General features: G+C 33.7%; 1 protein-coding gene across 4 annotated transcripts in view; it reads left to right on the forward strand.

Annotated features, from left to right (window-relative positions):
- The window catches only part of LOC129005330 (protein pangolin, isoforms A/H/I/S), a 259998-nt gene extending 248928 nt beyond the window's left edge, over positions 1 to 11070 (forward strand). For 2 of the 4 annotated variants that reach the window (XM_054434194.1, XM_054434192.1), the window contains 4 exons: positions 1245 to 1375; positions 2450 to 2603; positions 4441 to 4510; positions 7078 to 11070. In XM_054434194.1, coding sequence (XP_054290169.1) covers positions 1245 to 1375; positions 2450 to 2603; positions 4441 to 4510; positions 7078 to 7573 — 851 coding nt within the window. In that variant the 3' untranslated portion in view covers positions 7574 to 11070. Of the gene's footprint in view, positions 1 to 1244; positions 1376 to 1768; positions 1938 to 2449; positions 2604 to 4440; positions 4511 to 7077 lie in introns of all 4 variants that reach the window. The other 2 variants (XM_054434190.1, XM_054434193.1) reach the window with 1 other exon arrangement.
- The last annotated feature ends 1454 nt before the right edge of the window (positions 11071 to 12524 follow it).

Raw genomic sequence — 12524 nt, forward strand, 5'->3', positions numbered from 1 at the left:
CGTCCTACAGGGGTTTAAAATTTCAGAGTTTGTGCGGAATTCTGTTGTCAATCATCTGAACTGTTTCAAGTTTACATTATTGTAAATAGTAAATACTACATTTACCTGCAATCCTAGTTAATGGTACATATTAAGCACATAACTTTATAAACATGCACATAACATAAGGAACTCACTTAAACCACAAATGCAAATTGTAAACAACAAAATGTAAACACACAAATAAGTCAAACGGGGTAATATCTGGTGACCAAGGAGGCCAATTAATATGATCTTAAATACGAGCTTCCAACAAGACCCATAAATTATATAATAATGTTTACCAAGTAGCAAAACAAGTCCATCACCTAATAACACTGCTACTTATTAAAACTTGTTTACACACTTTTTTATGTGGTGTTTTTAGAAAACTTTTATGTCACATGGAAAGAGAATGGGAGAATGGTGAAGTTGTATATTTCATCATTAGGGCCAAAAGTGACTCTTTTCGACCCGAGCTCAAGTTTCAGTCGGAAAATTATCGAAGGTTGTAAAGACACTTTTTGCCCGAGTGATGAACTATATTTTTTGTCATATTGCACCATTATTTAAACAAACTATTTTACAAAACTAAAATAGTTTTCATTTGATGATAACCTCTGAAAACTGCTTCTAACTTGTTTTTAATTTAGTTTGCTAATGGAAACAAGCAACTAGCTGATAAGTAAATGATTGAATCGCTAAGCTATAACCGATTAATCAATCTATACATACTTTTGATACATACGATTGTTTACAATCAAAATTTGCAACTGAGTTGACAATAACAGCTGATAGTTACTCCCTGGGGGCTAAAACCGGTTTTTACTCCCTAGAGAGTAATAATACTACTGTAGACCCTCAAGGCATGCATTAAAAGCTATTTTTACTGTGTAATGATGACAAGTTTTTTTTTATAAATACCCTGTATTATTGGATCATCATTACCATCATATTAAGTCAGAGTATACAATGTTGATTATTTTAAAGTAAATATTAGTGAAAGATGTGTGTATACCGGAGATACCTTCTTTAGCTTTTCTACTGAACAAGACCAGGTTTTTTTTAGCCAGAACCATTTAAAAAACTCAATGATCAAGGACAGCTAAGTCTTTCTTTAAGCCTTTCTTTAAATAAAATCCTTCTTATAAGCTGAACACTATAACCACTCAGCAACCGAGCTATGTTACAACATTTTTACCAAATTATTGAATTGCTATGTTTAGACAAAAAGAAGCCTCACATTAAGAAGCCTCTGAATGCGTTCATGTTGTACATGAAGGAGATGAGAGCGAAGGTGGTGGCGGAGTGTACACTCAAGGAGAGTGCAGCTATCAACCAGATCCTCGGTAGAAGAGTAAGTGTTGCATCTCTCTATAATATAATGTTTCTAGTCAATGTATAGAAAAACATCGATGTTTTTAATCAATAGTTTTACATCCACAGACTTAGCAGTTGATTCGCTGATTTTCAAGGTGTATTTCTTCAAAATACACTAGAGTAGAGCCAATGAAATTATTCCCAAAAAATCTCTGATTGTGAAACTTAAAACAGAAAAAGAAATCAAGCTTGAAATATCTTGTTTGTTGAATTGTTTTGGGCTGAGGTGTTTTGAATTTAATTTTTTAACTTCAGTATGTATACACAATTTACATAAATAATATTTTGCAATACAAAATATTAACCTGAAATTATTAAAATAAAAATATTGTAACTATTGAGAAGATGATTGTTTTGTGTGTCTGTGAAGTGGCATTCGTTAACGCGTGAGGAGCAGGCCAAGTATTACGAGAAGGCGCGGCAGGAGAGACAACTGCACATGGAATTGTATCCGGGCTGGAGCGCCCGCGACAATTACGGCTATGGAGCGAAGAAGAAGAAGCGAAAGAAAGAGCGAGTTCCCATCTCGGATTCAGGAGGTAGCTTCGGACTCAGTGCTAGCAGCTTAGATATACCCCAAGTTTCGTTTTGTAAAATTCTTGTTGTAGTACTAAAGATCTAGAATGTAGATTTAGTACAGACAATCTGAGCGATTTCTATAGATTTTGAGTTAGATGTAGTGGAGTTTTGCTGTATTTGTCTTGAGTTTTGTCAAAGTTTACCGCGCAAGGCTTGGGGTGTGTCAGCAGCTATTTTGTCTGACAATTCGGAAAACCGACCAACCAATCGCCTGATACAAAAACGATAAGATGTTTAGCCACAAACGCATCCCTTAAAGGAATAACCAACTCCCAAACCCTCTCTGAGTCCTACCCTCTCTGACATTCGGTCTTTACAATCTAAGATTTTACGACGGCACTGACTGGACGAGGGGAATAGTTCCAAGATGATACTGTTCGATCTTTCTTCCGCTTCTTTATTGAATCACAACTCTATTGTTTCAAAATTTTAACAACAGGTCATTAATTGTTGTTGTATGTGTCATGCGTAGTGGCACGCTTTAGGCCGGGACGAACAGGCCAAATATTATGAACTGGCCAGACGTGAGAGACAGCTGCACATGCAGCTCTATCCGGATTGGTCTTCGCGTGCAAACACCAACCGAGCCAAGAAGAGGAAACGGAAGCAAGAAACCAATGAAGGAGGTACCCGCAACCCTTCGTCTATCAAAACCTCCTTTCCTTCCAATTTCTTTTATTCTATATTTTATTCATTTATTTATTCTACTTGGCTTGTTTTACTGGTCGGTTTTTTACTTCTTTTTCTCTTTCTCTTTGATTTTTCTTTTTTAAACCTCGTGGTCCTCTCCTTATCCCTATCGACGCACGTATCCGTGATACTGTTCCATTCATTCAGTGTTGATCAGCTCATCAGATTCATTAAAGGTTTAATTTTAACATTTTAAGATCTATTGTTATACATGTTTATTACAGAAAATGAACTGTCTATGGAACAGTGTCAGTATGTGTCCCATTTTACAATTTTTTTGCTTCTTTTAAGGGGTGTTTGTTGGCTGTTGCATGTTTTAAATTTTGTTCGTCGTCTTCTACATATTTTGACTTTAATTTAAATTATTATAATATCTTCAACGTATTCGATTTCATATTTTATATTTACAATATATTTTGCTGGTATATCAGATTGTTTTGTTTTCATGGAACGTTATCTGCGGTGGTTGGTTGGCCTTTCTGATGAAGGACATATTTTATTTTAGGCTCATATTTTTACGTTGATTGCTTGTTTTGCTTGTTGCATGTTTGTATTTTTTAGTTTAAGTATACACTAAGGTATTATTTGTGGCATTGAAAATAAACTGTAGCTGGGAATATTAGTTGTAGCTGTTGTAGTGACATACTATTTGCTTAAGAATGTATTAAGCATCCCATGAAAATTATAAAATATTGCAGAGATCAGTTGAAATCACCCTTAAATTACTCTTTTGTAATGTGGCCTAATTTATAAATCGCAAAATTTAACTCAAAGTTTTTAAATAGAGTAAACAATCTGCGAGCTAAAAAATGGAAAATAATATATTGATAACATGATATAAGTTTTGTCATATTAAATGAAGCCACAGGCCATAAATTTTAAATAATTGTAGTAAATAATGAATTAACTAAAGTTAAAATGAATTCATTTATTGAAAATAAAAGTATTAATTTACGATTTGTCTTAAACTACCCTTATGTCAGTGCATTTTCAACAACATTTATTTTATAATATCTCAGGCAATGAATTAAACGCAATATATTTAACTACTAAAGTACCTATACTTTTAAAAAGTTAACCAAAATAAAGTCTAAGAAATAAGAACATGAGTGCAATCGCATCATTAGAAATGTTAGTCAGTCACTGCCATTACACAACAGCTGATAAGAGGAGAGCCAAGAGCCCTTCACTGGGCTCCACTTCACTTGCCTTCCTTCAAATTTATTGAATAAACAAACCAGAATCATTAAGTTACATTCTGTGGTTTTAAATGGCCATTCTCTATCTCCATCAAATTTGATTAAATGTCATTCCTGTCACTAATGTATTCATATTTAATTCAAAAGGCCATTAACCTTACTCTTAAGAAAGCTGAACCAAATTTTTGCGAATTAATCTTTAGAAAATATTTAATTACATAGAATCTTATAATTTCTTTAATAGCAAAAATGTATTGTATGTTGTGGCTCTTCTATAATGTTGATGATTTAGATTCGGCATGTAATAGCTGACATTTCTTGTTAGTATATTAACATTGAACTAGTTTGGCTAGGAAAGAACATAAGATTTTTAATATCTAAGACGACAAATTTAATATTAGACACAAAATATTTGTATCTTAATATAAAATTGAGGAATAGGTGACAGCCAATTATAATCAAAACTTTTTAAATTGTCCCATCTAAAATATTTTTCTTATTTAACAATGAGACAAACAGTTTAGACTACAGCTGTTCTATGACTGATTGATACTAACTGATTCATATTTGACAGGTAACTCAATGAAGAAATGCAGAGCGAGGTATGGTCTGGACCAGCAGAGCCAGTGGTGTAAGCCGTGCAGGTAGGTCGCTTGTTAAATCACCAGACTGTACTCGGTGGCCGCATGGTCAGATCGGCCGCTAGAAGTTATTTTTCTAACAACCAAATTGAGGAATAAAAAAGTCACGTATTAACTACATATTTATTCTCCTTATCAGTAGGAATTAAGTATTTTCCTAAACTAAAAATTCAAAATTCCTAATTTGCGCTGTTTTTTCCCAGTAATGGATGTAGTTTGGATAGCTCAATCATTGGATTTCATTTAAAGATAATTTTGCTTAACGCTCAAAGTAGATCCTGATTATCAGACCGGGTGGCTGGGAGTTTTGACTTATTTTGCCTCGTAAATGAGGGTTATACATTTAACCATGAGTCACTTCTGTTGTTAGTATCTATTAAAATAAGGGACAAATTGTATATGAATAGTTTCCCCTAACAATTTTCAATTTTAGTATATTTACCTTTTTTGGGACTTGTCGATGTTATGTAGTTCAATTTTGTGGTGACATGTATAGAAGGCATATAAACCTATCCCTGCTTTAACAAAGTACAGAAAATGAAAAATGATTTCTAGCGGCCTTTGATCAGAAGTAGAACCATGTGTGTGCGTGATGACAGGGGTCACTCAAAGTAGATCTACTGTAGACTTAGAACACCTTCACCAGTAGTTGCTAGATCAGAGTAGAGAGTTACGTGTGATTCGTGGTTGTTGGCCATTTACATTCAGTCCAACGTTCCAAGATCTTAAAGAGTGGCCCCTGGTTCTATTTAAACAACAAATCTGTGTTTATCTTATCTGTGTGGAAAGACAGGCCTACGCCATAAGAGTATTAGAACCAATTTTTATTAGTTCAATAGGTTCTTTACCAAGCATTTGTTGTGATTTAAAAGCTGTACCAATGAGAAAGGGGCCCATGGTAAATTAGAGTGTCTTCCCACAGAGAAAAGATTGAAGACTGGTGGTGATAGGATTGTAATGGGGATATGAGAGGTATTGGGTGTGGGTAATTAGTGATTACTGTGTGGTTGTGACTGGTGGTTCTGTTGTGAACAGCCCCGAGCTTAGTTCGCAAGGATTGGTCCATAGTCTGGTCCATCATGGGCCTAGCAATGCCGCCTCCCCTCAAGAACCGACCTATGTTAATCTCTAGGATTTCGTGAGTCCTTTTCCTTGTCGTTGTTTACATTCAGTCTATTTGTTGTGTGTTTGATTGACTGTTCATCAGTTAGAGTTCATGAATTAATATTATCTGTTTTGTTTCTCTTTTTTTGGTTTTATTCGTTGTCTTTTGTAGATTAGGATTTCGATTTGACACCTTATATTACTACTGATTTGCATGGTTGTAGGAGTTTGTTTTGCAGTCTTCGTTTTTATCGCCGTATTTACGTCCTTTTTGTTGTGTTTTCCAATAATACTACGTTTTATATTAGTATTAGTTTTCTTATCTCATTGTTTTGATTATAATGTGAACATTGTAATATTTAACAGCAGACTTCAATGTTTTAACATTTGAATGGCCGTTTCTTTAACATGTCGTAGGAATCAATTTTATTGTTTTTGCATGACCCAATGCTCCCTGCATGTAAGCACCCATAAGCCTATATTTAAAGTGACCTCTGTCTTTTCTAACTGTTCACAATGCATTGCACTTCACCAAGTGTAATTTCTGGGATTTATGCTTTGAAATTAAATAAGTCTTGTTTTTAACTAATTGTGTGTTGAAATTTTATCGGCCTATCATTATTTTGCTTGGTCTGAAGTTAAAAGTTAAATAGTTATTATTGTAAAATTTTTATTTAAATTTTCTCACAGCAAAATAACTACAATTTAAAAACATTAAGATGGTTTGTCAACAATAGAAATATCTACACACCATAAGAAATTATATGATTCACTTTAAAAACAACTTTGAACAAAACTTTTTATGTAAGAGACAGTATTTATTATATTGATCTGTCATTAATTTATTTCACATGCATTTTATCATTCAGCATGCTATTTGTTCATTCATCAATTAAGTGCAGTAAAATACCAATCTTAATCATGAACAAGCAGATTGGAAGGAAAATAATGAGTATACCCAAAGTACTCTATGTGTACTATTATTGCTCATTTAGGCATCGTTCATATGTTCCTGACAATCTCTATATCGGATCTAGTGTTCTTCCTTCTTGAATTAAGTACGATTGTTGTGGAATCTTTAACACTTTTTCCCCCAATGAATTAATACTGATGATGGCTGTTTTCTTAGCATCAGGAGGAACGAGTATCATTAAGAGTTTTTTTTCCCCATTATATAAGAAACAATTTTCTAACTGGGTCTCATAAGAAAATATGTACCTACTGTTAAACTCACCTATTTAAATTGTTATAGCTATTAAATTAATCCTGTTGATTGGATTTATTTCTTATGTGTCACTATGCAACTGTCTTACAGTCTCCCTTTTGAATTTAGTTCTAATTTGTCTTTTCTTAAGCTATAAAAGAAAGTTTAAATATTTTAAAGTTTTTATCTGCTTTCATGGTGTTGGACTGTTTCTCTAACATACTATTAATCTCGTTTAATAACTCTAATAATGGGTTTACAGACGTAAGAAGAAGTGCATCCGGTACATGGAGTGTGGTGACGATGGTAACCAGTCGGAGGACAACCTGGGGAGCTGCGGGAGTGTGGGCGAAGCAACGACGCCTCCTGACGATGACACAGAGAGCTTCCAACAGAGTGTGAGCTCGCCTGGCGGCCTGAGCGGCCTCAGCAGTCTCACCTCTCCCTCCATGATCCTACCTTCCCCTTCGGCTAGTCTAGCGTCCCCCAGCGTATCTCTGGCCTCCCCCTGCGGCCTAAGTCTGCAATCACCTCTCACACCTCATCAGCTGGACTCACCTGCCCCTTGTCTGCCGCTACTCATCAACCATCTTGCACCACCCCCCCGCAACCCTGTCGGGACCAACCCCCATGACATCAACAACCCGCTCAGTGTTAACCAGCTCACAGGCAAGTGTATAAAGAACTCTCCTTCGACGTCATCTGCTCCGTCGAGCAAGGACTCGGGTTCAAGCAGAGCCGTCATTAGTGTCACGTAGCGTTCGGAAAAAGAACGGTAATCCTATCGGCGACCCGTTCTCGAATAAACTGAAAAGCGAGTAGCGTAGTCGAACCGGAGCTGCGAATTTCTAGTTGGCGGAGAAGTGAGAACATCTAGTCGGAGAAGAATCATGTTCCCTCCGCTAACGACAGAAACAGTTTTTTCAGCTGTTGATTGACGACAATCTTACGCTTTGTTACTTCGAAGAGTTTTGTCGTCAGACATATAATTTAACATTCCTTTAAAAAATTCGCAGTCGCCGGTTCTGAGTCAGTACTGTACCTAATTTGAGTACTGATGTATCGATGCCCTTCTTCTGTCCAGGAATCATTTGTTTTGGGGAAGAACAATCATTAATCCTATAAGTAATTATTTTTCCATTAGAAAATACCTATTTTACTATTAAGTTTAAATTTTGGTGTATGGTGAATCATATCAAGTAAAATCCTTTAACATTAAAAAAATTTCACGGCCGTAACTATATTTAAAAATATAGTATTGAAAGCCCTCAAAACTTTTAAATTAACCTTAAAATATTTTTGTACACCTGTTGGGTTTACAATCAAGGCGGTAAATTCAATGAGTGACTACTAACTTAGAGTTAGTTAATTGAAATAACATTTAAAATGTAATTCAACCGTCTCAATCTAACACATGATTCTCGGACATAGATGTGGCTTGTCGCTGCATAAGCTCATTGTAAAATACAAACTGTGTGATAGTACGAATGGAAGTGGTGTAGTTTTATCGGTGTTAAAAAGTGTTGAGTGTTTCAGTATAGTTAAACACTTTTAAACCTAAAAATTACCTTTTTTTACTTTAACTGATTGACCTTATTGAGATCCAACCTACAAGAATACTCAGGATTATATATTAATTAATGTTTTCTAATTTTATGCAAAATTATTGTGTTTTATGTGTATACCATCCTAGTTTCTGTGCTCATCCTAGAGATCTCTCGACGAGTATTTAAGTTCCTGTAAGTTAACATAATTTGTCTATAATAGATACAAATAGTCAAAATATTTATAAAAACGTATGACAAGGATTTAATATCAAATCCTGGGAGTATTAAACATTTATTGTTACTCATAAGCAATTCACTGCTTACTGTAGTCTTATTGATAGCTTTTAAACCCTTAAGGATCCTTTCTTACCAAACAATTACTGTTTTGTGATTAGTATCCGAAAATATTAGCTTGCTGAATTCATAAAACTTATGAAGAATAACATATGAAGACTAATCTATTGGATTACCAATGTTAATTCTATGGGAGATGTAATCTAATCACATGTTCAACATCACATTCATATTTATGGTGAAGTAAATAATAAGATGCTGTGTAAGAAAACAATTTCACATTGATACAAGTTATTAACAAGGAATTGAATTCAAATCAATCCAAAATGTATGCATTAAAAGATTTATACTAAAAGACAATTGAGTATTTCCAGGTTTTGATATAAAAATGTCATGAATAGGTCTTCATTTTATAGTTACTATACTGGAACCCATTTATTTTTGATTTGGCAGTTATTATCAATTTTGATCTCCCACCATATCTGGGCCTCACAACCAAGCCTTTCATCCTGATGTTTTCTTAAATGATCATAGGAATTTAAATATTTTATTGATATATTTAAAAATATATATTTTGTTCTATAATTTGTATTTTATAGTACATAATCTGTCACAATGCACTTAATGATATACCGACAAAAAAACTGGTATGGCAACTGATTTCTTTAAAAAACCCATTGACTTTTTAAAAATCTCTTTATGTCTATAAAAATCCATGTGTATTTTTAGTCTTTATTATTATTGTATTCTTTGAATTTTACTAGCAATTAACAAGAATCATAAATTATTATAATTGAACTTCAAATTTTGTAAAAACTTTGAACTAGCAAGAACCCTATGGAATGTGAGGCCTGATGTGAATCAATGTAAACTCAAATTATTTCTAATCTAGCAAACAAGTTTTGATATGTTTTTTGGGGAATTGTGTAATAATTAGTTGTATAATTTTACCTATGTACAAAATGGATTAGAGTATGTTCATGTGATTGTATAATTTATAATAAATACACATTTCTCGTTTATAATAAAATCTCACCTGTTATTGTGCAATATTTGTTTGTTAGTTTTTGCTTCAGTAATAAACATACCAAACCTCAATTTTTCTGGTTATTATTTTTTCAATCCATTTGTGTATACTGTAATTAAAAAAAAATAATTATGTTATGTTAAACATTAAAATTCAGTCCAACAATCAATAAACACAGGAACACATAGAACATATTCTAGCTAATCAAAAATATGTTGTTTTGTTGTTTTTGTTACTATATTAAGTAAACCATTTATTAATCCTAACTTAAAATGTTGTTGCTATCATTTAAGCCATGTGATTTATGTCAAGTTTTGACTCAGTTGTGTTATGCTCACTAAATAATATCGACGTAAGCCATTGTTACTTTTTTATACTCTATGTCAGATGCTCTTCAAGTCGTGCTATAGGTGTCATCATTATTTTTGTATTTTTCCCAAATATATTATGTAATTAATGTAGAAATGTATAGGATTAATTTTTTAAATGTGTTTTAAAACGAAGTGCCAAGATGTTCTGTTAGCGATAGACTCATTTTGTATCGGCCGAAAAGGAGTACAGTACGCAGCTTTTCATTTAGTCGATCTACTTAATTTGTGATACTTTACCATCAAGACGATTCCCCTTGTAAGATTTCCACCGAATGTCATTTGGCGTGTTCTTTATATTTTTATAGTGTATATTTGTGTATTTATCTACGATGAAGCATTGGTTTTGTAGTTTGTATCGGAGATCGTGGTTCCTCAGAACCCGTCTTCTCGGCGATCGTTCAAGTCGAGTCGTCTAGCAAAAGAAATTAAATTTTATCTATCGATTATGTATCAATGTACTTATTTGTTAATATGTTTCTATAGTGTAAATAGATCTCTTTGGAAATCAGACTGGAAAACCAATTGCTAAAAGCTTTATTCTAAGCTGGTGTATTTATAAAATTTATTTGTTTAATACCTGTGTTAAAAGTGAGATTCGTTTATTTTACAAATTATTTAAATAAATTTTTATACAATTTAGGCTTTATAGTTGACAGTTGTAATAGAATTGACTGTACCCGTGTGTAATTACAGTCAGCCATTTTGTTGGTGTTTTTGTTATTTACATTTAGGAATGAAATTTACTGTAAGTCTTGTCTAATTCATTATCTTTTTATGTATAAATCTATATTATGGAAAAGAACATTCTAGCCATACTTAGTGTTGTCAATCTTCCTGTATTATAGACGACCTCTGACTTCTGTTCATTTGTTGTACCGTTCGTAAACAGCAATGTCCATGTTTTGTTCCTGGCTCTTTTTATTTGCAACAGGAATCCTCAGTAACCCAATATTTATTATACATCGAACCGACATAGTGAAGCAATAGAACCATAATAAAGATGTATTGATATTGATTATCCTTGCATTTATTTTCTCCTGTTTGTTTATCACAACACATGTCCCAATGTATGCTGGGTATTATTTGTATTTATATCACGTAGTACTGGGGGACTGTGCCTTGGCTCGGTATGTTTATTTGGATTGTAAAAGCAATACAGAGGAAACCCATGTCATCTAAGGTTTCAGTGAAATTTCAATTTATTTTAATGGAATTTTTAACTTGGCAATGCAACACATTCATTCATTTTTATCTTACACGCTTCTTACGTTGTAAATAAATTAAGCAAATGTTAAAAAAATAACTGGCCTGAAGAGAACTAAGCCCTAAAACAGCATCAGTCCAGTAGGGTTTCAGCTCACTGGACTGGAACATCACACCTCAAAGGGCAATTTCATGACAAAAATTTTAAATATATGGTTTATGGGGGTGTGACTTTTAGTTTTCTCAAAAGTTCTTGGGTACTTTGGGATTTGTATATACAGGGTGTTTTTTTTTTAAACTTGCATCTTTATTTATGTAAAAACCGCAATAGATAGAAGTATGCAGTTGGCGGGAATCATCTATTGACGTAGGGGGCACAATTTTTCTTAATTCAACGTTACATTCACATTCCCCCCCCCTTTCCCCCCCCTGCCCCAACTTAATTTTTTTAAATAGCAAGGTGCCCCTTGTGACGTATCAAATAAAAGAGCATGAAAAAAGAAAATGTTTGATGAAAAAAAAATTGAAAATCGGCTCATGAATTTGTGAGATAATCCCCCCCTTTTCCCCTACCCATAACTTGTTTTTTAATAGCAAGGTACCCGCCCTTGTGACATATCAAATGAAAAATAAAGTTCACCAAACACTTTCTTTTTTCATGCTCTTTCATTTGATATGTCACAAGGGATACCTTGCTATTAAAAAAAATTAAGTTCCGGGGAGGGGGGGGGGAATGTCTTGCAAATTTATGAACCGATTTTCAATTTTTTTTCATCAAATATTTTCTTTTTTTATGCTCTTTTATTTAATATGTCACAAGGGGTACCTTGCTATTTAAAAAAATTAAGTTGGGGGCAGGGGGGGAATGTGAATGTAACGTAGAATTCAAAACAATTGGGATCCTCTACGTCAATAGATGATTTCCGCAAACTGCATATTTCTATCTATTGCGGTTTTTACATAAATAAAGATGCAAGTTTTTTAAAAAAAACACCCTGTAGATTCACCTCATGGTGGAAGAAAAAAACAGGCGTGCTATTCCCGTCATATGCTGACGTCACTCAGATTGCACACCATTTAACACCATTTAGAAAAATTAAAAAATATAACAATCAAATCAAAACAAATGTATTCTTATATTTTTTTTTTTTTTTTACTAAAAAAGAGGTTGGTGGCCTCTTTTAACCTTGCATTTGCCCGTCCACATAGACTACAGATCTGTGCGTGGAACGTATCCAGCAAAGCAAGGGGTGAGCCGGTACAGTAC

This window comes from Macrosteles quadrilineatus, unplaced genomic scaffold (genome assembly GCF_028750875.1).
Source record: "Macrosteles quadrilineatus isolate MER2022 unplaced genomic scaffold, UCM_ALF_1.0 Scaffold_19__1_contigs__length_3004403, whole genome shotgun sequence".
In the NCBI taxonomy this organism is placed as follows: domain Eukaryota; kingdom Metazoa; phylum Arthropoda; class Insecta; order Hemiptera; family Cicadellidae; genus Macrosteles; species Macrosteles quadrilineatus.